The sequence below is a fragment of the Rhinolophus sinicus genome, linkage group LG01, assembly GCF_036562045.2.
Source record: "Rhinolophus sinicus isolate RSC01 linkage group LG01, ASM3656204v1, whole genome shotgun sequence".
Lineage (NCBI taxonomy): Eukaryota > Metazoa > Chordata > Mammalia > Chiroptera > Rhinolophidae > Rhinolophus > Rhinolophus sinicus.
Window position 1 is genome coordinate 6,055,001 of NC_133751.1, and position 26,608 is coordinate 6,081,608.

General features: G+C 41.2%; 1 protein-coding gene across 1 annotated transcript in view; it reads right to left on the bottom strand.

The window, feature by feature from the left end:
* Positions 1 to 207: 207 nt before the first annotated feature.
* Positions 208 to 26,608, bottom strand: part of KCNJ15 (potassium inwardly rectifying channel subfamily J member 15) — a 42,073-nt gene continuing 15,672 nt past the window's right edge. The window contains exons 2-3 of the mRNA XM_019730322.2: positions 6,031 to 6,131; positions 208 to 3,729 (exon numbers count right to left, since the gene is read on the bottom strand). Coding sequence (XP_019585881.2) covers positions 2,582 to 3,709 — 1,128 coding nt within the window. The 5' untranslated portion in view covers positions 3,710 to 3,729; positions 6,031 to 6,131 and the 3' untranslated portion in view covers positions 208 to 2,581. The remainder of the gene's footprint in view (positions 3,730 to 6,030; positions 6,132 to 26,608) is intronic.

The window sequence follows — 26,608 nt, forward strand, 5'->3', positions numbered from 1 at the left end:
TTTCAAAATGCAAAAGCCTGTTTCGGTCAAAAATACTCCATTAGCTTGACTTCTTAGTTGGCTGTCACACATGAATCTGTTCCAGTCAGAAGGCTGTCCAGATAGAGTCAGTTTGCCACCTGAATTCTCAGTTAGTATGTTAATACAAGAGTATTTTGTGTAAATATTAAGTAAGTGTGCCTGGAAATTGATAAGTTTCAAACCAGCTACAACTTTAAAGCTATTTATTGAATATCATGTTACAATATGATTTATTGATTTATACAAATATTGGCTTTTAAGACACTGCCTATTGATTTTGTACGTAGTGCAAAAAGTACAGGTGGTCAAGTCTTCCAAATTTGGCTGAAGTAGATATGCTAAGTGAACATAAAAAAAAAGATTTTTCAATCTCATGCTACATCATTGTACCATATGCAATGTAAATATCCAAGATTCCTAATCTTGATCACACTCATATTAACATTGATGTAAATACTGTGAAAAGAATTTAATAGTGCAACAGAAAAACTGTAAACATGCCTGTGGCATTATTTTCCTGTCGATTATAACACAATATACAATTAAAAACACATATGATAACTAAAAGGGCTAATATCTAACTACACTAATGTAATTTTTAAGAATATGAAACTCTAAAACAACCTGCCATGAAATTATCAACAGAGAAAAAAAAAAACTTCCTGAATAATTAAGGACAAAATCCTCTTGTGCATTGAGGCTTCTCTTTAAATCGTTATGACTTTACCCCCATTATTCTCACCCATGCATTAGATGTTTAGTTCCAGATCAGAGGTTTTAGTCACATTTTCTATTTAATGGAATGACACTTGAAAATGTGGGAACATCAAGAGATGACCAGATTTGCTGTCATCCATATCATCATTTCAGCAATCATTTGATTCCAAATTACTTTCACTATTTTTTCTGAGTCCCATGTTCCCAATCCTATAGAACAAAATAGAAGTGAGCATTCTTTTGTGGAGGATTTGCTCTCTTAATTGCAAATGTCTTTCATTGGTAATTTCCACAGTTATGCTTGAATAGCCAGGGCATGTGTGCCTCTGTGGACACATATGTGGGCTCATGTACATCCATGCAGCGACTACACAATTATAGTCACATTCTTCAACTCAATTTGCAAGTCCATCCTGGTTGGAATGAAATGGGAATTCACCTTTTGCATATTTAGCCAATCCTAGCCCATTCACTCTCTGTTGTAAAGAAATGCAGGGTGCCTAAATTCTGCCAAAGGCAAAATGTTACCTCTGTAACACAGAGTTGCACAAGATTTAGTTACATACTGAGTGCATTCTTTACACGTTATCAGATTATCAAATTTTGTTCACGCTTCAAGGAGTCATCTGTGTATGAATTACTTATCCTCAGCAACTCTTGTTCCTCGTGTTCGCATCAACCATCTAGATTGCAACATCTGAGCATATTTCTGATTATTACGCAGCTTAAATTTTCTTCTGTACTAACCATAATCAACAAGGATGTACTTATCATGGATGAGACAACAATTACTCTCCAAAGCTTTATTTGCCTTTGGAATGTCAGTGGCAGTTCCTTTGTGGCTAAGGTATTTTAATAAGGAATGAAATGACTGAAAGGAATATTGGCCCATAATAACAAACCGAAGAAAGGACAGATCTGGAGGTCATGTGGACATGGACCCCACAGAGTCCCATGGATTCAGAAAGTTACTTGGAAAACACTGCCCAGAGAGGAGCTTTTCAGGCTTTCGTTTGTACATGAAACACTTGGGGTTCTTGTTAAGATATAGACTCCGATTCTCTAAGTCTGGGTGGGGCCTAAGAGTTTACATTGCTAATAAGCTCCTGAATGGGGCTGAGGCAGCTGTTCTGTGAGCCACATTTTGAATTAAAAGGGGCTCGTACAGTCCAACAAAATGTAATAGCATCATCTCCATTTGTATATATTTTCACAACTGTTAATTCCTGATGTGGTCGATTTCACTCTACATAATTAAATCCACTGAAAAGAGGTAAAAATGGAATTATTATATTTTGTGAGTACAGAGTCCCCGTTCTTCTTTTTCAGTATCACCAGATAGACTCGTTATATATAACATGTTCTCTATTTGAAAAAAATTGTGTTAAAGCAATGGTATAAGTGAATACTGAACCACATTTCAAGTCTCGGCCGTTATGGCCATTATGTCTTTGATACTTGAACTGAATAAATACCTTATAATATAGCTGACATCCTTGTATAGAAATACCCTGCCTTTCAATATCAGAATTGCGAAGTATGTGTCCATTCAGCAGGATGTTTTTGCAATTGCTCTACACCAAGTTCTTTGAAATGTAGCCCCATTTTAGAAAATTTGAATTTTGAGAGTTCACTTCAAAGCGTTTACCAAAGGAACCCTCTCAAACGTGGAGATTCTTGTTTAGCCACCAAATCATCAAAAGAAAATACGGGTTTTGCACGCCTATGCTGTTTTTCAGTGATTCCACACATTTTTGTTTTCGCAGCGACCTTCACGTTTGAAGGGAGTGCAGATGTGGAAACAGCACGTGGAGTTAGTTAAATCAAGGCGACACCACTGCCATCAGACGTTGCTCTGTTGTAACAGAAGAGTCCTTAGCTCTCTTTCCCTCTGATCCTCCTGCCTGTACTTCTCCTCAAGTTTCTGCTTCTCAGAATCCGCGCAGTAAAACGTGTTATCCGGGCTCTTCCGGATCTGTTCGAACTGACTGAAATCAGCCACATACTTTCCATTTTTTGAGAGAGAAACCACAGGCACAAACTCAAAACCCCAGTAGATCTCCTCGGGGATGTAGGACGTGCGGCTCTGGCAGACAGCGCTGGTGGATTCCACAGTGGCATTGAGGAGGACCACAAGTTCAAAGTCTTTCTCCTTCAGATTTTGGGGAGTGAGATCTCTCAGGGGGCTCGTCTCATCCAGCACGTGGTAGAATGTCATGGGCAAAATGAGGAAGGGACTCTCTGAAGAGGAGTCCACATGGAATTTGACGGTGGCTTGGTTGAGGAGGATCTGCTCCCCCTCCTTGGTGACGTGGGTCTGGAGGAGCTTTCCAGAAAGCTGGCACTGAATCAGGAGACTCTTCCTCATATTGGCCACCTGGATCACCAAGCACAGCTTTCCATTCTGCTTGGTGATGACAGCACAGTGGCTGAACTTGATGGTCTCTGCCCGCTTTTTGGGTCTGGCAATTTTGGCCAGAAAGGTGCCCGTGATGAAGATCTCAATCAAGGTCGTGATGACCAGCTGGGCAACCAACAGGAAAATGGCATGAGGGCATTCCTCCGTGATGGACCGGACGCCATAGCCAATAGTGGTCTGGGATTCCAGGGAGAAGAGAAATGCTCCCGTGAGAGAGTCCACTTTCATGATGCAGGGGGTGTGATTTGAAATAGGCTCACTCAGTTCTAAGTCCCCGTGAATGAACGCGATGGCGTAGTAAATCACTCCAAAAAGAAACCAGGTCATCACGAACGTAGCAGCAAACAGGGTGAGCTTATACCGCCACTTCATGTCGATAACGGTCGTCCACAAGTCTTGAAGGTAGAGTAAGTAGATGCCATCCACTTTGTCAATCCTCACATTGCTGTGTCCACTTTTGGACATGACCCGGGGTCTGTTGGACTTGAGTCCAGCTCCAGCAGTGTGCTTCACCAGCGGAGTACTGGCCATGCTAATGTGAAGGGGGTCCATTGTCAGGCTTTTGGGACCGCCTAAGGAAAGGACAAAGAGAGACATCTTATGTTGTCATAGGTGGTAGAACATCCAGAAAATAGAAATAGGATAATCATGTGAAACAAGTATGAATGTCTTCGGACGTATACAAGATACTTCTGCAGGCCAGACTAATCGACTTGTACTTGAGGAAGAAAGTAGGGTGATGGGAGGAACATAGAGCCGGAGACAAGCAAAGCTTGATTAAATGCTGACTCTCCAATTTATTTGCTGTGTGACCCAGAATGAGCTATTTAACCTCTCTGGAGCTCAGCTTCCCAATCTGTAAAATAGGAATAAAGTCTGCGCCTCAGGATTTTTGTGATTGTTAAATGAGATAATGGCTCCAAAGTGCCAACAGAGCCTCACAGTCAAAAACGATGCTAATCTTCTCTTTTGATCATATTCTCAGAGTATAATGAATATTTGTGTATATTCAGCTACCATGGATTTCCAATATTTAAAAATAAGTTGACTGAGCCTAGGGTTAATACTGACATAACTAAAATTTACCATCCATAAGATAGTTCTTGATATAGCAATGGAAAACACTAATACAAATTTTTAAAATTTGGGTAGTTTAAATAAAAATTTTAAAAATTTACACTTTTGCATGACAGTCTTTATAATTTAGAATTCATGACCTCTCTCAGATTTCCATTATATTGGAAAAGAGTATTTAAGTTATTAAAAACCCAAAGCAAACACATAGTGAATAATTATGCTTGATTAATGACTTAATCGATATGCTAGTTACCTTAGAAGTGCTATCAATACACCATTTTGGGTGTGACATTTAGGTATGGCACAAAAATTCTGCCTTACTTCTTTAGAATTAAGTAGAACCACCATAGGAATCTATTTTAAAGAGTCAATGAACAAGCAAATAAGTACAAGCACCCAACAGTGTAACAGAACAGACCTACCTAGAAGGAGTACCAGGCTCCCACACCACACTGAGCCCCACGTTGACAGACAGAAACAAGCTGGGTGTGAGGCCACACAGCATCTTATAGTACCTGCCCAGTGACTGAGATAATTTACCCTACATTCCTTGAAAAAGATAATATGAGTGATTACGGGGAACTTACCTTGTTGGCAAGTTTTTTCCCACTTCACTGGTATTTTAAGAATTAGAAAATTCCCCCCATTAATAAGGAACTGGTATGCAGTGGCCTGTGATTCATGCAATAAATAATCTTTGCTGTTAGTACAGCATTATGTCATAGAAGTATTGAAAATAATCCTCTGGGCTGGCCTGTTAGCTCAGTTGGTTAAAGTGTGGTGCTGGTAGCACCAAGGTTGCTGGTTCGATCCTGGGATGGGCCACTGTGAGCTGTGCCCTCCTTAAAAAAACAAAAAGAAAAGAAAAGAATCCTCTGGGCGAATGCCTTGAAGGAAAGCAAAGCTATAGCCATCATGGGCTAATACTTGAGGGTGCAGTGGATGTATTGGGTTCTTTAATTTTCCTGTTACATTATCAGAAGTGTGTCATTTACTGAATGTCCCTTGAAATGATTTGGGTTTTTTCCCTCAGAAAGTCACTTTTTCATCACAAAGAGGGGCCATAAGTTATTCAGAATTTATTTTACTCATTGAAGCCTGTTCAATTTGAAGAAAAGTACAGGGTATAAACTGGTGAGCATGGTTTCCTCAGACCCTCAGCAGCACTTCTCTGGGACCAAGAGGGAAGTGAGCACGAGGAAAGTTTGGAAACAAAATGCCACGCTGGCATGCCCAAATGCATAGTCAAGCTCAGAACACGCGCACTGCTAAGGACAAAAGACAAGTAACTGCATGCACGTTTTTTTGTTTTGTTTTGTTTTTTAAGAAACTGCTAAAGGAAAGTGCATGCCATTCAATCCAATGCAATAAAGACAGAGGCTTAGGTTTTTGAGCGTGAGTGATACACAAATGTCCTGTGGGCATGAGCAAAGCTGCAAGCTCAGCCATCCGCCAGATTCTGGAAAACTTGGCCCTATTTATGGGAAGGCAGTGCCATGAAGCTTCTGTTTTAATCTCTCTCGAGGGGGAAACAGGCCAGGCTTGGGATGAGCTGGATCTTTCCTCTTTCTGCTGAAAGCTCCTTTACTGTATTTCTGCACATCTAGTTAATGCCCCCAGTAACACCTCCTTTCAGAAGGTAGTGGTCATAAATGGAGAAATAAGACATACAGCCTCTGGGCAGCTCTTAGGTTTAGCACCTCCCTGTGGAAACAAGCAGCTGGGTGATAGCAGTCCCAGGGTAAAAACCTTCTCCCTCCCTCTCAACACCCTATGACTTTAGCTCCGTTTACTACCTGGTCACTTATGCAGCTGGTCAGAAACCGTCTTCTTCAAAGCAGGTGCAAAGTCGTCGTTCCCCGTCACCCACCTGGCTACCATGGGATTCTGCTCCTGCCTGAAAGAAAAAGGAACACATGTTGTCCACAGGTGTTTACAAAGAAATTGACCCAGCGAAACTGCCTTTTAACAATTCCCCAAGGGCTAGGGCACTAGCACTCACCTTCTAAGCCCTGGTCATCTGGCATGATGCCAGAATAGAGGCTCAAGGAGTGTTTTAAGAATTAAACTAAAGCCCCAATCACAGCCCTCACTATAGAATCCCCACCCTCTGGAGGAAGCTCCATAGTAAAACACCCTGGAAAGAGGGTTAACTCACCCCCATTGAGGCTCACTATCAACTGAGCGGCAAACAGGGAGGCAGGAAGGGGAAGTACAGAGGAAGTAAACAGTGAGAGTTGGAAGGGAAGAGTCGAGAATATTTTTACCGCCTGTGGAAACGCATTATTATTGTTGAGTCATAGAACATTAGAGTTGAAAAGATTGTCAAAACCAGCGCATTTGACACATTTTTTCAAACGAGGAGACTGAGACCTGGGAGGTTGGAGTGACTTGCCTTCATCAAACAGATGGTTCATGGCACACAAAAAAAAAAAAAAAAAAAAAAAAAAAAAAAAAACGAGGACAAAAGACTTTAGAAGGTAGCCAGAGTTCTTCAAACTTAAACCTCCAAAGTTTAATGTAATCTGTTCTAAATTCAAGAGGTTCTTTTGCATCCTACTTTTCTGAAATACTTCTTTGTAAGCTACACACACACACACACACACACACACACACACACACTCTTTGTTATCTGTCTTACACAAAGAAGCATACATACACTTCATAGTTCTTTTCTGATCCACCAATTATTGTAAATCATTACAATAATTACTCTTTTATCATTTAAGTAGTCCCACTTATCACCCTGTAAAGACTTTTACACACTCAATTCTCCCCCTGTGTTAGTACGTTTGGCAAACAACCTCTTTATCATCATTCTGTTAGGATTTAGCATCAATCTCACGGGTATGCTTCCTTTATCATTTTCCCTTTGTTATGTGCTCATAATTTATAGTATTTTATTCTTTGATGATATTTATTTCATTGTTAATACACACTCTTATTTCATATAATTTTATCTTACTGCCTTAGATTTTATTTTTTCCTTAGTGATTCTGCAATCTACCTGGCTTCACTTCTAAATTGTTAAGGAACAATAACAGTCTCCCAAAAGCTAAGGATAGAAAAAGGAGAAAAGATATTCCCTTCTAATTTCCCCTCTCCTGACCCCACAAAGAAGCAATATTCCATACAAACCATTAGTAAGTTTCCTTCGTCTCTGGGAAATTCTATTTATTTCTCCAGTTTTCATTATATTGTTCCAACATGTGGGTTGGGATTGTAATATTTAGAATTGCGATATCTTTATTGAAGTGCAGTGCTTGAAATTATTGAGTGGAGAGGTCAATATTACGCTCTCTTACCTCAAGCTAACAAAATATACATGGCATGAAGACATTTAGTAATTATGAGGTGTAGCATTTGTTTTCTGAAGAGAAAGAAAAGAAAAACACATTTTCTGAAACAGAAATAAACAGCAGGCACATTGGAAAATGTATTTAGCTATATGAAGAACTACCTATCCAATGTTGGGGACAAAACAATGGGAATGGAAAAAATGGAAAGCGAGTTCCCATCACCATCCTCAGGGAGGAAACAAATTCTATCAAAGAAAAGGGCTGTTTTCAAAGAATGGATGATCGTAGAAATCAAGCATAGTGAGCCGGAACACACTGTCTTGCCAGGGGAAAATCAACGTGTAAATGGTCAAGAAAGCCACTGACCAATTAGAAGAAATATATATGCAAATAACAAGCATGAATAAAGTCAGAATAGAGCCAGCAGTGGTCCAAAGGGGGAAAGATGCAGACAGATAATAATAATAGCAATAACAAAATAATAAAATAAAGATTCACATACGTAATCATAATAAAATTCCAGATCAATAACAATAATTAATAATAATAAAGTTCCAGATCAATAACAGATCGATTGTTATTATTGATCTGAAACTTTATTATGATTACTGGTGTGTGCAGTGCCATGTGCCAGCAACTGTTCTAAGTGCTTTCCATGTGTCAAATTAATTAACCCTCACACCAATCCTGTGAGTAAGCCCCAGGAGGAGGGAACTGAGGCACCGAGAGTGTGACTCACCCAAACTCCCAACAGCTGGCATGTGACAGCAGTGCCCCTGTGAAGCTCCAATGTCCACGCTCTCCACCCCCCTGACAAAGGTGCTCAGGCTTTAGCTGCATCAGAACCCCCGGAAGGCTTGGAGAGTTTCTGATTCAGTAGGGTTTGGGCTGGAGCCCAAGAATTTGCGTGTCTGGCAAATTCCCAGGTGCCGCTGCTGCTCCAGGAACACACATTGAGAACCACCATGCTATGACATACAGGTTGAGTGGTATCAGTAGCTTTTCCCCCCTTGATGAAGACTCTTATCCCCTCATTTTTTCTTAGCATTCTAAAATTGCACACAAGCATTGAAAACTTCTGTTTATTAGTTTTCAGAATGTCCAATCGACACCATCCTTACAGATGACTGCCACCTACTCAATGGGACAATGTGTTCATTTTTTAAAGCACTAAAGAATTCTTTTTTTCTCTGTTGAGTCAAATTTTGGAAGTTTTCAATTTGCCTGTTCTGGGAAAAACTTCATTCTGTGTTCCATGGTGGGCTAACAAAGTATTTGTACCTGCAGGAAAATAACTAATAAAAAAGTGAGGGAGACAGCGATTTCCCCAAACCTGGAGTTTCTCAATCAGGCCTCCTTCCATGCACCTACAGACGAGGTGGTGAGGGATGGAGGAATGAAATCCACATCAAACCATAACTTTGGGTTTCCAAACTAAAAGTCAAACTTGAGGGGATCTGACTTTAAAGCTCTAGCGAAACAACTTCCTGTTTGTAAAAAAAAAAAAAAATTGCTTAGAAATTTTCCTGGACGTCAAATGTTTCTGACAAAACACTTTTTTGATGATCTCTTTCTTTGCTGTAAATCCAAAATACCTGGATTAAATTTCACTTTCAGGATACACAGGTTTAAATATTAAGTAGAGAAAGAAATGCTTGACGAGAATGTACTTGGGGTTCACTGAACTCAAAAGGTTTTAAAAATCATTGAAAATAAAATCAGTGAGGCTTAGCTATCCTTTCTTTGGATCCTGTGACTGTGGCCACACAAGCTCATGCACTGAGACCTTTGGTTTTGGCCTCCTGCCATGTTCCTCCCTGCTCTTCAAAGCCGTCTAGAACTTGCTTCAGTGGCTGGTCTGGCTGTCCTTAAGCCACTTCTTGACTTCATCCATGTCAACTGAGGACACGGATGGTTTGGCCCAGGTGGCCTCAGAAATGAGCATGTTCATTGAAAAAGAATGAGGTGGCTACAGTTGACTCTGAGCAGATTTCAAAGCATGGCCCTTTGGTTCTTATCTGCTGGGAAAATTACCGCACACCCACTTTTTCCCTCAGGTCATGCACAACTAAGGCTGGCTGGAAGGAATGGCAGCTCCTGGGAGCCTGTGGAACTGGTCCTTCTTCTCTAGAAGAATCGTAAGGATCTGAGGAGAAGCACCAGCTGAGATTAGGGCAAGTTCGCCATGTAGGTTCCTGTGTCTTAAAGACCAGTGTTTTGAAGATGTGAACTGGGAACCTAATTGGTAGAGCTGTGGTAGTTTTTGTTGTTGTGGCTGATTGTTGCTTCCAGTTATTGGCTGCCACTCCCGGATGGGTCCATCCATAAAAAGTCCCTCCCTGGGGTTGTCCCTGTGTGTGTGTGTGTGTGTGTGTGTGTGTGTGTGTGTGTGTGTGTGGTGGAAGGGATTGTTTTCACTCTTTTGTGTAAGAGGTGGTCATGTGACTGTTTTGGCCAATGGAACGTGAGCCTCAATGACTCATTCCACACCTGAACAGAGGCATAGACCAGTGGCTTGGTCTTGGGTGAGGCTCCCATTGGACCGTTCCTTCTTCTGGGGAGTGGGAAGATGGAGAGACTTGGAGCCAAGCTCCAGTGTAACCAAAGCTGACTTGTGACATGTAACACAGGTCAGAAAAAACTCTTTTTGCCATAAGCCATTGAATTTTTGGAATTGTTTGTTAGTGAGGCAAACCCATGTAAAAGCCTGACCACAGACACACACCTTCTACATGTTTTTGTATCTTAGGATTAGATGCCTCACCCCAAAGCTACTGTATTTAAAGGAAACATGTAAAGTCTTCAAACATCCCTAATGTAAACTCGGAATGTACTCTCGGACTAGAAAAAGAAATCCATCAATGTAATGGAATATTACTCAGCCATAAAAAATAATGATATCTTAACCATTTGTGATAATTTAGATGGACCTAGAGGGTATTTTGCTAAGTGAAATAAGTCAAACTGAAAAAGACAAATACCATATGAGCTCACTGATATGTGGAATCTAAAGAACAAAATAAATAAACAAAACAGAAACAGACTTATAGATACAGAGAACAAACTGATGGTTGCCAGAGGAGAGAGGGGTTGGTGAGCTGGGTGAAAAAGATAAAGGAGTTAATAAATACAAATTGGTAGTTATAAGTCACTGGAATATAAAGCACAGCATAGGGAATATAGCTAATAATGTTGCAACTACCGTGTTTCCCAAAAATAAGATCAGGTCTTGCATTAATTTTTACTCCAAAAGATGCATTAGGGCTTATGTTCAGGGGATGCCATCCTGAAAAATCATGCTAGGGCTTATTTTCCAGTTAGGTCTTATTTTCGGGGAAACACGGTATGTATAGTGCCAGGTGGGTACTAGGCTAATTGGGGGGATCACTGCATAAATTATATAAATGTCTAACCACGATGCGGTACACCTGAAACTAATGTAAAATAATATCAAACGTCAACTGTAACTGAAATCAATGAATAAATACATAAATAAATAAATAATAAATAAAATCCAAATTAGCAAGATTCCAAAAGGCAACATAGACAAGAAATAGAAAACCTGAATAATTCTTCTCATTAAAATACTTTTAAATCAGTATTTAAATTTGTCTTGACAACTTTTCAGGATGCGGTATAAGGGCCTTAGATACTATCAGCGTAATATTATGTGGAACAAGACACCCTTGGTTAACGATGTGGTGGCCTCAGGATTTGTGATGACAGACACACTGGATGGTGCTGGGGGCCGTTATCATTATATGGTTGATAGTTTTTATTTGAGAAGGGGGTATTTAAAAGGGACCGGACACTTATCAAAGCAATTACAGACAGTATTCTACTTAACCTTTCTCTTTACCTTCCTCATTTTCTGAATGAGGAAACTAAGCTTAGTGAGACTAGATAATTCACACAAGTTTATAAAGTTAATACATGGAGGGGCATGTTGATAAACTATCTTTTTGAGTCCGGAGTCCATGCTTCTTACCTCTGTCACTAGTTCCCTACATTCAGGAATCATTCGAATTACCTGGGAGTCTTAAAAGGCACATGGCTGGAGAGTCTCTGATTCGTAAGTCTACAGGGGAGCCTGAGAATCTGCATTTCTACTAAGCTCCCAGGGGACGCTGACACTGCTAGTCTGGACACTACATTTTGAGTGTATGATCTACACTCTTTACCACCTAATAAATTCTATAGAATATGTAGGAAATTCACAGGCACATAAATTGGGTTGTCTAACAGTTCAGGTTCATTACGTTCAAACACAGGAATGAGCCCTTCAGTGTGAGAAGGAACAGAAAATCAATGGAGTTGAATATATAAATCTGACAGCTGCAGGGTGGAGTTTCCAGTTAGCCAGAAGAAGTGTGCTATCTTCACAGACAAAAGTTCAGTCATACTGTTTTGGGGAAAAAAAATGAGCATTGCTGGGAAAAGGAAAGCAATCGGTTGAAAACTGCTCTGAAGTTTCTGTTAGGATGGTGGGTACCAACCTAGAGAAGCTCAGAGGCCAGAGGGCAGATCCTGGAGTCTAGAGCCGAGAGAGCTGAAGCTGGATGGATCTTAGCATTCTTCTTGTTCATCCTTCCCCCAACTGTGTGGTACAGGTGTTTCCCAAATAAAGTGATCTGTGGTCAGATGATTTTGGGAAGCATTACCTACCAAACCCTGAACACTCCACTGTTTGCACCCGCTGGAGATTCATACCACACATTTGTATATCACAGGGTCTGAGAAATCCTACAGCAAAGACACCTGCTCACCTATATCTGCCATTTATCTGACATTGGGGAACACTTTAAGGAGTACCTATCTGGTCTCAGCTCTGTACTTTACACCTGGGGAAAAGAGGATCAAAAAGAGAGTGATTGTTCAAGGTCATTGAGTCAATGGCAAGGTTAGGGCTGGAAGCAAGACTTGGTGCTTTTGAGTTCATTTTATGGCCAGATCTCTCCCTTGGTTACGAAATGCCTTGATATGAGCTGTGCATCGCACCGGATCCTGAAGACAGGGCAGCACAGAATAGGACACCACCCACCCACCCCCACCTGCAGCATCACCATCCGTTGGGCGTTGATTACAAATGCCAGTTCTCGGGTCCCAGTCTTCTGCTACTGAATCAGAATCTCTACAGTGTTGCCCAAGAATCTGTGTCTTAAAAAGAAGCTGACTTCCCAAAGGATCATGTGGCTAGTTTGTCAGTAAAGGCTTGGTGAGCTGGCGAGGTCTTGCCTCTGCCTTATTATACCCCGGAAAACAAACACTCCTTTAAAAACAAACGCCACATTTTGCATTGCATGGGAGCATCTAATGATCCAATTTGCCTCTGCAGTCAAATATTTAGCCTTTTCCCTATGTTTCCATTCCATTATTATTGTTTTGAATTCCATAAGTACTAAAAAAAAATCCTTTTCCTTCTCTCAATGTGGTCTGCGTAGTTATACCCTTTACTCTTCAATGCAGATTCTTTTTTAATTTTTTTCATTCCATAGAACATTGACCTTTCTCCACTCAGCAAAGACAAGTTTAAACAGATACTGGGTTCCACAGGAGACTCATTTTCCATTTTCCATGGCAAAGAATCTGAGCACTGGAATAAGTCAGAGGTATCATTTGCTGAATATTTTTGTAAAGACAGTTTAATTTCAGGCCCTTTATTTGCGAGAGACTTGGCTAACCCAAATAAAACATTATACATCTGTCTGTTGTTACGAGTGACCAACTTCAGCTGAACATTATTACTTAATAACAGCTAACTTTCCTATAGAGTAAGAAAGTGCCTCAGCTAAAGAGCAAATGGAAATTTCCTTTGGTTTACCACCCTTGGTCTCTCCGTGCTCCAACATGTGAAGAACTTGGGTAATAAGCATATTCTCCCCTCTAATCACAGCATGGCTTGGACATGCATTGTTGTAAGATGACTGGTAAAACAGGAAAATTTATGTCTGAGGGGAAAAAAAAAAAAGCACAAGGCGAATTGTGTTGCATTATCCTCCCTCAGGCACTGCCCCCAAGTTTCTCTTCAGGGAAGAGATTTCGTTAACTAGCTCAAGGAATCAAGTCTGGATTAGTTCGAATGTAGCACAGAGAAGGTGGCACAAAACTGCCATTTAGATAAAGAGAAGGAAATGCAGAGAGTTTGGGCTCGTCTGACCTTAACCTGAAATGTCAGAATGGAAGCCATCTGTTTTTGCAGAAAGTACTCGTAGAGAAACAAGTGTTTTATTTACTGCAGTCTATGTAATGAAACTTCAAACTGGTCTTAGATGGAGCATTAAAAGAGGAAGAGAAAAAAATAACGAGAAGCAAGCAAGGACGTTCGTTTTCTCTCACTCGAATCTCTGGACTTGAAAGTTACTTGAGACTAGATCACTTTGTTTTTACAAGGCATCATTATATAATTTTTCTCAAATGGAATTTCCCGTAAATAAATCTCTCCTTTGCTAAGACATTGAATCTACCACCTTTAACCACTCACATCTTTCTTTGTTTCGCATTTATAATATATATTTTTTTACCATGATGAAGACATAGAAATATACAAAGAGTATCACATTATAAATATACGTACCGACTTTGGGCTGGCTTGTTTTTCTGGTTTCATGCTGACTACTTATTCTTCTGTTTACAATAAATTTGGAATTGTTGGTCTCTATCGATTGATGATTAATAGACTTTGGTGTGATTCACCTGAATATGAGGGTGGAAGTCTTCTCCTTGGTGATTTCTATGCTCATTATTATCATGATTGGAATCTCATCCCAGACAAAGGAAATTATGACTTTTGCTTCCCTTGGAACCACGTTATTTAACAATGGGACGAACGTCAAAAGGTTTTGAAATTCAGTTTCGCTGTCAGTCTAAACTTTGACCACATTTTTCTGATATAGTAACTGGATATCACAGCCTCTCAGGGGAACACAGTTAGTACCAAAATTTTTGGATTGTGGTCAATTGACTTTAAAGACTGGTGATGTTTCTGAGTCACCTCCTTGTCCCAAAGTTGAAAACATACACGCTTGTGATAGTAAGACAATTTCAAACTTCAACATCCCTTCACATTCAAAGTCTGAGACCTTCGACAGATCTAATGTCCATCAGTAAACAGTGCAAGAAAACATAGTCTAACCATCTGCAGTTAATTAGCTGGAGGACTATTGGCCCATTTTTTTTGGTGTTTTTAGGGTTGCCAGGTAAAATACAAGATGCCCAGTTAAAACTAAATTTCAGATGGAAAACAACTAATTGTTTAGTGTAAGTATGGCCCGTGAAGTATTTGATACACACGTATACTAAAAATCATTCCTCGTTTGTCTGAAATCATATATATGTACGATACAGATAAAGCACAAAGGAGTCCTATGTTTTTATTTGCTGAATCTGGCATCTCCAGAGAAGAGCAAATCTATGCTCAAGAGTAGCTCAGAAGGTCAAAAAACTTAAAGACCAGGTTTAACGTACAAACATCATTCTTAGAGAAACAACAACCCAGATTTTCTCAGTACTAGGAACCTTGGAAACAAATACAGCTTCTGTGGATGAGAGAAACACATTCTCGCGCATTGCACACCAGAGGTATCCGCAAGTCTAGTAAGCTAGTCTCTTTTTAATATTTTTAGCTTGGGATTTCTTAACCAGTTGTGTGTTATGGTCCTTTCTGGAGGACTGGTAAGGTGTTTAAATAGATACAAATGTGTTTAAATAGATACAAATAAAATAGCTAGGATTACAAAAGACACCGATACTATTATAATACACTCATTGAAATACTTTTAAAAATCAAAATTATGCTTCTTTTTTAAACCCTAATTAATAAAAACTAACATTTTGAAGGTATGGTGAACAGAAATGTTAAAGACCATTGAAACAGCTGCAGTGTTATGTTGAAATATTGTGATTTTTCTACTACTATGATCAAGTCACAATTTGGGCTAAAATGATTGCAGTGTGTTGCACATTCATTGTAAAATCAGTATAAACTTCCTTAGAGGTGATTGAGAAAGACTGTGTCTCTTTTTCTCTTCATCCTAGATCCCGGGTCCTCCTGAATTCTACCCCTCATCTCTTCATCCCCCATGGACCTGGGTTTAAACCCTGCTGTGAATGAGGTTCCTACATGCAGCCATCCTGATAATGTCACAGAAACCAGGGCAACCTATCAAATCCTTCTTGATCAATTTCCCCATAGATGCTCGCCTGACATTTTTAACAATTAGGCCTTCAGTACGAATAGTCGGGACACTTAGCAATTAGAATCACAAATTCCCTGTCCTGTCGGGCTTTACCACAGTAAGCATGCTAGCAGTGACCATCACACTGGTGCTGACGTAACTGGAACAACAATCCCAGTGGGGAGACATCCCAACCCCCACTATTATGGAAGTAATGGTACAGTTTCTTCTTACATGGTAACAAAGGAAGAAATAACAGCGCAGGTACACACGTCATTCCCCGTCTTCGTAGCCTCACATGTCACATTTCTCAGAATTGTGAAGCTGGATTTTTACTGTTCATATACGGTTCAGTGACATGCAACTTTATATAACCATGGTCTCATGATACCCTGACCGGAAAAAAAAGAAAGCATGCTCATCTACAGAGTAGTCATTCAGACAATACTCCCCTTCATAAATCCCTCAGCGGCCTGCACTGCTGACAGGATGAGTCCCGGACACCTTGGCAAAGCAAAACACTCTGAAGCCCTGACTCTCAGTCCCTCTGCAGCTTTTATCCCTTCAGGATATGGCCTGGGTGTGTGCTTTTCCGCAAACAGCTCAGTGCCCGGGAGCTGCCAGTCCTTCCTGAAGGTTCTCCTTCTCTCCCCTTCTCGGTTAACTTCTACTTGTCTTTCAAAATTCAGGTTGAACGTCACCTCCTCTGTACTTAAAAAAGATTAAACACTTCTTCAGAGGCAGCGTAGTGTAAAGGTTAAGAGTACAGGGTCCTGGTTCTAGTAATAGTAGCTGTGTGACGTTGGACATCTTACTGAACCCTCTGGGACTCAGTTTCCTCGTCCGCAGAATAGCGATGACAATAAATCCTGAACATCGAGAGGGTTGTGTGAGCTTCGAATACATAAAGCACCACAAGACTTTGCCTGCTCACACTCATTATTACATGAGCCAGCTATTATTACTTTATATGTTTCCAATAAACAAAACACATAAAATACAACTTACCAAAAGGAAACTACATTTACCATAGGTAACGGCAGAGGGGTAATAATGCGATTATAGAAAGTTCTTGAAAATCAGTAAGAACCTTCTTCCCCCCAACAATAACACATAAATATACAATTCAATGAGATTTAAAAGATGAAAAGACACTTGAAGGTATTTCAACAACATGTATTACTTCCTTCATACACCGAGTTTACTGAGTGCGGGTATGTGCGGGGTGCTGGGGCTCCAGCAGTAAGACTGATGTGGCCATTGCAGGGTGGGGGGTAGGGGTCACTAAGTAAACCATGAGCCGAGTTATTTAAAGACGTTTGTGGGGAGAACGAGGAAGAAAATCAGGGATAGATGAGAGAATAGAACATGGAGAGTATAACGTATCCCAGTCTGGGTTCCAGCATGCCCTCCTCGGGGCAGGGGTGGCATTAAGGTGGGGACATAAAGAATGAGAAAGTGGGCTAGGACAGAGATGAGTGATCTGGGCAGAGGGACACATGGTGTTTGCAAAGACCCGCGATGGCGAAGAGCTCACACCTTCCAGGAAGCGGGGCAGGGGACTGAGCAGGAGAGGGTGGAGAGGGGTCAGGCAGGAGTTTAGGGCAGAGCCATGCCATAGGGTGAGGTGGGTTCCTTGGAGACCGTCGCCTTCATCTTATGAGAATAAGATGCATCTCAGGGCTTCCATCACGGAGGAGATAGGATCAGACTTGCTTTTTAAAGTCATCCTTTTTAATACAACATGGAGAAAGGATTGGACAGAGGCAAGCATAGGTGCTGAAAGTCTGGTTGACCGGTGCTTTCAGTAATCCAAGCCTAGAATACTGATGCCTGGAAAAGGACGGGGCCAGTAGGCTGAGAGAAGCAAGGGGCTCTGAGTTACCTGTTCCAGAGAGCCAGTGGGCATCTCTAACAGGTGGCTGGTGGGGTGATGTGGAGAGGCAGAGGAGGTCTCAAAGATGATTCCTGGCACCCTGGCATGAAAATGAGGGCCTGGGATGGGCGGTATTTTACTGATTCGAAGGACACTGGATCTTCCTCTGCAATGTAACAATCATTCATCTGTTATCACATAGCCAGGTGGTTGCAATGTTTTGCTATCTCGGTTTGGAACTCACTGGGTACTTAATGTCAATGCGGGAGGAGCCAGCCTGGGGAGGTGGGGAGTGCACAGGGGACTGCCTGGGATACCCCGCAGAGATGAGACCTGGGGTCTCTGCTGAGGGGTCGGATGTTCAAGAGAGGGCTGGTCAGGAGGGACGCCTTTCGTGTTTAAGTCCACAAATGGAATTGGAAACATGTAAGCAAATGAGATTCTCTCAGACATGGGGTGTGGGAGAGGCAGTCCCAGACTGAGCCTTGGGCAGCCCCGCGGCTGGGGAGAGTAGGGGGCACTGGCACATGAGACCAAGAAGGAGCCACGGGTCCAAGAAACACAGCTTGTCACTGAGCAGAGATTTTAAAGCCATGTTAGCACTCCGTATGGACACGCACGCAAACATCGATGGCTTTGGACATGGCTCCTCATAGAGAAAGGCATAGCTCTTCCTGGTGGCGACTTGACAATGTAGATGCAAAATTTAAGGCTATTTGTACTCTTTGACCCAGTAAATTTATGTCTAAGAGTTAAGGAGAAAGGTGCATCAAGGTTATGTATAAGCCTGTTCTCACTTTCATTTTAATACTAAACGTTCAAATCAACCTGGATCATGAATAACAGAGAAAGGATTTTAAATTTATAACATATTTATAAGCTGAAATATTAGGTAGTCTTTGAAAATCATGGAAAACCTAAACATATTAAATTTAAAAAAGGGATTCGATAAACCGGAATAAACAGTATAATCATTCTATTTTTCTCTTGAGTTAAGTTGAAATGAAATGCCTCTAAAATGTTAACAGCAGTTATCTCTTCAAAGGAAAACAAAATTAGGATGATTTTTCATCAGATTTTCCATTTTTATGTAGTTAATCTGAAAATTCAATTTCCCTAGCACAGACCATTCCCAAACATTCCAGATTTTACTGTAAATGAGAAGTATTTACTGTGCTCAACTGAGAAACTGTCCACACACTCTTGTGGCCAAAATGTGTGAAATAAGTTACTCTCAGCGACCTTTCGGGTACAAATCCAAGAACCAGTGTTCAGTAAGTGTTCAGGGTTATTATTTTATGTCAACTTAAGGCTTCATTTAATTGATTGAGTTAGAAGAATTTGCACTTCACCCAGGAAGGATGCTGATAAAGCAGCTTTCCTGCCCAATACCTTTGCTCAGGCAGGTCCCTTTACAGCCCAATTCCTTCCTGTGCCCTGTGCCTGGCAAACTCCTACTCATCCCTCAAGGAGGAGGATGTTACCCTGTGCGCTGCAGTGTGCTTTCTGCAATCAGGGGCCCTCCTCTGGACTACAACACAGAACACAGAAGACGGTGTCAGTGACTGTTTTCTCATGTGTCCTGTGGATGGCCACAGGTAGCACCACTCTAGAGCCTAGGAGTGAAGGGTCACTCATTCCGAGAAAAAGAAGCTGTGGGGGCCATTCAGGTTGATTTTTCTCACAGAACTCTGTTGAGAAAGCGGCCTCTGAGGCACTTTCTGGTCATATGGTTTTACCTATGGGAGAAAGCTCAAGGTCACTAGTTGACTCAGTTACAAAAAAAAAAAAAAATCACTGTTTATAAATCACCACATAGTAGTACAAAGCAGTCCTGTAGTCAGCAGTTCTTTTCCAGTGTTTGGCTTATATCTGGAAACTTCCTTTATGAGAAGCATAGCTGGAAGCCAAGGTCTTGACCACTCCGGATCGTCAAAGATTCTGTGATGTTGATGTTAAGTGGAAGACAGGAGTTTCTGACTAGTAAGAGCTGCCTCCATACACCCTCACCCTCATGGAACGCTGGTGCTGGGAGTCAGTGGGTTACAAACGCTCTTTGTCCACAGGAAGAGGAGGAAAGTCACACATACACACACATAGTGATCAATGAATATTTATGAGTGAATACACACACACACATTAGTGATGAATAAAATGATCCTCTTAATTCACAAAGCCTACCCAGAAATTCATGTTTGTGTGTCCTACCAAAACTGGCAAAAGACTACTTTGGTCTAATTTGAACCATATACTTTAGCTTACTTTCTGAGTCCATTTGTACTATGCAGTAGTGATTGCAAGTATGTTTTCAAATGTCTACATCCTCTATACGGTGTAACTGGTGTCAATGAATAGTGACGTATGATTGAATTCGACAGATGCTTCCTCTGTAGCTAGGTCCACAGTCCACCCAAACATAACACAGCCCAACAGGACTCAGCCTCTAGCTACCTTGACCCCCTAAGAAAGAGCACAAGTTCATATTTAGCAAAGACAGTGGAGAGGATGGAAGAGGAAATTCCAAGGGGTCATTAAATTGGCCACTTGAAATGAGTTGGCCCCTGAATTAAACCTAGTGGGCCAATTCCTAATGTTCTCTCTTGGATTTCTTTTTGTCCCTAATTTTAGCCAAGAGATCTGATTTTTAGGGAGTGAAATTGGGAATGAGACCCTGGTTGAAAGACCTGCCCTCTGGTTTGTTCTGTGCACCATCTCCTGTTTCCCTTCATCACTGATAATAAAACATATGAAATGATGAAGGCCAAAATGCCTATCTTTGGTTGTGGTGAGAGACACGGGGTTTGACTAAGGAGAATGCCTTGTTCCACAAAGCCAAGATTGGGGAACAGAATTAATGGGTGTGAAGAAGAGATTTACGGAGGAAAGAAATGACTCTGCCTGCATCTCCTTGATGGCTGTGTGATGACTCTTCAACCCACGGGGAAAAGTCCTCTGCACACCACTCCACTCCATCAGAGTCAATAACAGCTCACGGGGTGTGCACGTTTCATTCTGACACTTTCCTAACATTTCAGACTGTTGCTGCAGTCTTTCCCCATGTCGCTCAATTTTTCTGGCTCCTTCTCAACTCCATTTTGGTCTCCTGCTCTTCTGCCAGTCTTCTAAATGGGATTGTTCCCAAAGCTCCACACTCGAAATATTTTCTTCTCACTGAACACACACTCTTGTACCTCATATCATGGCTTAGATGCCACCTTTATTGTTCAGGAAGCTGTGTCTCCTGAACCTTCTAGACCTGTGTCTCCACCCCATATTTCTCTCTGTTACTTCCAGACCAACAGTCTAGGAGAAGTTCTCTGCTGGCTGCGTCCCTGGCTTCCTCTTGACCCTCCTCCAATCTGACTTACTTTTAAAGCCAATCTCTCTACATGCAAATATAACCTTTCAAAAATGAGAACTTGTCTATGTCAGTTCCCTGTATCCTCCCTCAAATTGTTCTTCATTTCTCACACAACAAAGTAGTAAACTGTTTACCCAATGTCCAAGTCTTCTAGGCTCTAGCCCCTGGCTACCTTTGGTCAAATCTCTGGATGTGACTACACCTATCTACCCACCTTTTCTCCCATCATCTCCCCTGCCTGGAAAGCCCATCCCAGTACCAGATCCCTCATTGCCCCCTGGTTCTTCCCATGACTAACTCCTTCTACTGTAGGTTCAGTTAAGACCCCACCTCTCCTTTACCACTATGAAGTGTAATATCTCTACACTTACCACAGGATCATGACTTTCTCTTACTGTCTCTCCTTCTAGATGGTGAGTTCTTTGAGGGCAGGGATTGGGCCACGTGCATCTGTGTGCCCACAGTAACATGGGCCCGCCCATGCAGTTTTGCTCCAAAAAGCAAAGTTTTCATGACTCATACTCATTACTCTATAAATGAGTCCATGAATAAATACATCGAAAAATGGATTAATAATCAATCCACACATTAAAGAATGAATGAATGTCAAAAACATGGCCCATAACATGTGAGCAGTTTCAAGACATTTATCATCCATGTGAAATTTTCTAAGTTGCTTCTTTGAAGTGATTCCATTTACCCATTGTTCTATCTCTGTGGAAAATGAGTTTCCGTAGTGTTGAGATCCTCTGGGGTAAGAAACATTTCCTTTTATCTGTCCTGATGCAGACACTCCTGGAACCTGTACTAACCCTTGCAGATCTCTTGGTCCGTGACTTTTATGCTGTGGTTTCCTAGTGTCCCCAAAGAGTACACGGACATTTAGATATGGCTTTTAGCCTCGAGAATGCTTTCCTCTTTATGGTATGATTAGTCACATGTGTAGTAACTTGAAGGGTTAGGGGTTTCCAATGGAGAAGCAAATGACTTCCACATGTACACTGGTTCATCATTCCTTTACTCTTTCCACCCCCAAACACACACACACACACACACACACACACACACACACACACACACTATTAGCATGGACATTACTGCAGGGTCTTATTTGTCTACATTCATTTGGTGGCAAATTTTAGCAGCTTTCTCGACAACAGCTTTAAGAGACCCAAGGACTTTATTTGAAGATCACAGCATGGTCAAGAGGAAGGCTCATAGATCTGTTGGATGGGCAGGTGTTTCTCCTACTCTCCTTCAGGTCTTCCCATCGGCCATCAAACTATCACATTTGATCTCTAGGATTTGTTTATTAAAATCAAAGGAGCTAAGTTTATTTTGGACAGATGTATTACCACTCAGTCATGAGAAGTGGGACCTAATTTCTAATATGCTATTCTTATTACCACTTAAAAGAAACTATGGAATGATGGTTGAGGGAAACTGTAGAACTCACACATTGCTTAGGACTGAACATGGTGACGTGGGTCTTTGAACTCCAGTGGGATACCTCCTCCTACAACCCCCACTGTCCTGACCTGGCACTGAACTACGGCACTATTTCCTTAGAGCTGCTGCTTTTCCACAGTGACTCCTAATTGCCAACATATCAGTCATTCACTCGCTCATTTATTCAGCAAACATTTAATACTATTTAATATAACAACATCAAAGAAAGATGTTGTCTTTGAAATACATAAAGGTGAATGATGCATAGTCTTCAAAAATATACCATCTGATAGAAGAGATGACATATACATGAATTATTAATACATCAAGCAGAACAGAATACTCCATGCCTGAACACTATCTCATAGACACTTCTAACTTTTATCATAAAATGTATAATATTCAGTGGTTCATGTTTTCCTCTTATTCCACAAGACTGTAAGCTGTGTAAAGGCAGGGACCTTGTCTTATTCTACCCCATATTGTCTACATAAAACAGTTTTCCCAGATCACAGGAATGAATGCAAAATATAGAAACATACTAAGGATTTCCAGGGGAAACACCAATTCTTTCCAACTGGAAGAATCACTGAAGTCTTCAAGCATTTTGTGTAGGAAGAAGATATAGGGGAAGAAGGATTGCTTGCAAGGGGAATTTCCCACCCAAAAGTATGAGGTGATGCTAAAGTGCTTGCCTGAGTACTCTGATTTTATTGGGCCATAGGGTATATCAATGATTCTCACCCATGGATGCATATTAGAAACTCCTGGGGAGATTTTAAAATGCCCGGATGCTTTGGTCCACCATGAGCCAATTGAATCAGAATCTCATAGGGGTGAGGAGAGTGATATATGAGTAGGAATCTGAGTTTTGGTACTTTTTTAAAGCTCCCCATTTGCTTCAATATGTATCCACGGTTGAGAATCACTGCAGTACTTCAAGAAAGTTAGTATGAGGCCAGATTGGAAGTTAGACTGGAAATAGGTTTTAAAAGGCCATGAAGATCAAACCAAAAAGTTTGATCTTTCAATGGGCAAGAAGAAGTCAGGCTCATCTAGCCAGATGTTGAGAGCAGTGGTAGAGAAATTATTTAGGAGGCTTCTGAATTCATCCAAGCACTGCACGAACTTGGGAGCATGACCATCTTGGTTTCCACCAGGTGGAATTCGCACACCTATGGGAAGTGAAGTGGTGATGGGGGTACAGGAGCTGAAAGGACTGTGGAGTTTCGTGCCTGGAGGAAGAGGAAGCCTTGCACGAAGAGCAGAGGTGTTAGAAGCACGATGATGTTGGCTCTGAGCTTGCTTGCTTTGAGGTGCCCTTCTCTAGGAAGCAAACTTGGGGCTGGCAATGGAGATTTGGGAGTCACTGGACAAGAAGAAAAAGTTGACCATAGATGAGTTAATGAGATCTGCAAAAAAAAAAAAGAGAAATACCGAGAGAGGACTGTAGCTGAGGGCAGATTCTTGGAGACTGCCTGTACTGAAGAGAAGGAGAAAGGACTTTCCAGCAAAGGAGCTGGAGGAACAGTAGCTACCATTTTTCCCAAAAAATAAGACCGGGTCTTATATTAATTTTTGCTCCAAAAGACGCATTAGGACTTATGTTTAGGGGATGTCGTCCTGAAAACTCATGCTAGGTGTTATTTTCTGGTTAGGTCTTATTTTCGGGGAAACATGGTGGGTAAATTCACCAGAGTGGACAATTAGGGGGGAAAATTTCAAGAAAGGGGACATGATCTAAAGGTCAAAGATTTGAGAACGGACAGGGTGGCACTGATGCTTCCAGGAGGGTAAGTCTTAGAAAGGAAAGGGACACCTGTTTCCCTAAGAGAGGAGGGAAAGAGAGGGGGAATATTCATTACACATGTATTTATATAGCACCTACTATATTCCAGATTGTTCTAGACAGTGGGGATACAACAGTACAGTCAAGATGCTTTCTCTTGTGAAGCTTATGCTCCAGTGTGGGGAAGAGGAAGTAAGATAAGAAAAGTTATGTAAAAAAAAATTGATCAGTAGAGGATAAAAACTGAAGAACTATGCACATAGTCCAAGGAATGAAGGTATAGTCTTTTGGTGTAAGAGGAAACAGGGCTGAAGGATATGAAAAAAAAAAAAAAAAACACCTGGGTTGGCTCCTGAGTAGCACGTAGGAGAGGTGGTAATCGATGAAGAACAGAGTTGGACCAGCTGCAAGGGCCTTCCTGGGCTTGCAAGGCTGACTTGGTATCTTTGGTTCCACCTATCGTGACTTTGCCAATGCTGTAGCCTGGGAACACTACTGAGTAGGGAAGAGGTGGGCTGCCCAGAGTTGGGGATTGGCAAGGCCTCCGTGGTAATAGGTTACTGGGACTTGGGATTACAAATACCACATTAGAAACATAAACATTTGAGAACCACAGAATGTAAACGCTTAAGGTCATAGCACACTCATCAGCTCATGGAGTCTGTATAGTAATTGAGCACATTAAGAAGCCTAGTAACTCTGCTATCTAGTTTTAGAAGAGATGTAATTTAGTATTGCTAGGTATCAATTAGCCCTGCTTTCCTCATCTGTAAAATGAGAGGGTTGGACAAAATGACCTCAAAGTTCTCTTCCAGCATGGTCAATGGTGAACATTAGCACGCACGTGAAACTCTGAAAGTTAATTTACTTCTATAACCTTTACTTCGAATGCTTAACTATTGGTGTTCAAAAACACAGCTGCAGAACTAATGCAACTCTATTAGGTTAGTGAACAAAAAGCCATCAATTTTATGGATCAGCCTGGTTTTAAAATGAATTGCCCTGTGAAAATATACAACCTACATTTTGGTGGGAGAAATCTCAAGTGTCACAGGTAATTCAATAGGGTAATTGATAGGTCATTGATAGGATATCGAAACAGACCAACTGGAAAATGATTAAAGATGAACAGGGTGTAATAATTGCAAATTGGGGAAATTGCTTTATAAATACTAGGAGAAACGGGAGCGATATTGGTTAAAGAATACAAAAAAAAATAAAAGAAAAAGGAAGGAAGGAAGGAAGGGAACTTTTAAAATATTAGGATGATAGTAACTAGAGATATTAAATAAAGTTATGCGAGTGTGACTCATCTTTCAGAGATAAGATTGATTTTGAACAATATAAGTAGACTCCTTTTGTCACTCTCAAAAATTGTGAATAAGAGTTAAAAAGGCCTTGGGTAGATCCTGAAAACCTAAGGACAAAAGTGGGCAACTGAACAACCAGCAAAGATAACTAGTTTACTGTTAAATTTTAAGAGTCTTATTACTTTTCATATGCAATGTGACTTGTGAATAATACTATACATGATCTTGAAAGAAATAAACCGAAGTATCTGTGCTTTTTCAGACAGCTGTGCTTGTTAAACATCCTGTCACTGAAATCAAGGTCTTTAAGGCTCAAAACGTAGCATTAACTCTGCAAGTTACTTTTTTGTAAATTTAATGGGAATAAATAGCTAATTGCTATTTTTCAGAAGCATGTTTGATGCATTCCTATTCGTTTTAGTATACCCAGATCCTTTTTTATGCAAATCAACTGAGGTTGCAGTCTTTACAGTAGAGGGTACAAATAGTCATCCCACATTTTCCTAACAAAGCTAATACTGTATTTTAGTCGCAATCTCAGAGTAGTGCTTAACCATTTTGAAGTACTGAAAGTTTCAAAAAGTAGGAGTTTTCTTCAAATCAGTAAAAGATATACTAGTTGAAATGTTAAAGAATGGAGAGTAGGAAAATAGTTCTGCCTGAGGTCAAGATGAATCACTTTGGTTGGACCTTCCAGAAATTCCCCAGGCTTTGGGTGTTTTATTTCCCTCTTCCTTCTGTACCACTCTGTTGATCAGTGGGAAGCACTCTGGGGGTCTTACCTTGAGTCCAGGGGCTGGGGCCCAGCTCAGCTGAAGATCCCAGAGGTCTGGGGAAATGCTGAAGGGGCCTGGCTCTGTAGGGAGGAAGCCGGGGCTGCTAGGAAGATGCTGTGCAGCCCAGACCTCTAGGTGCGACCCAGACCTGCAGGCTTACTTGCTGTCATGACAGCTGAGAGAGTGGGCGGGACGTGCCCTCCTCCACAGGAGGCAGAAGCTGGGCATTCCAGCAGCCCTCACTCACCTCCACGGACAGAGCCCTTGGGCCTCGAGGACTCGTAGCACGGGACTTTGGTTTTCATGGATGAAAGACGGTCCCTTGCATCAAAAGATTTAT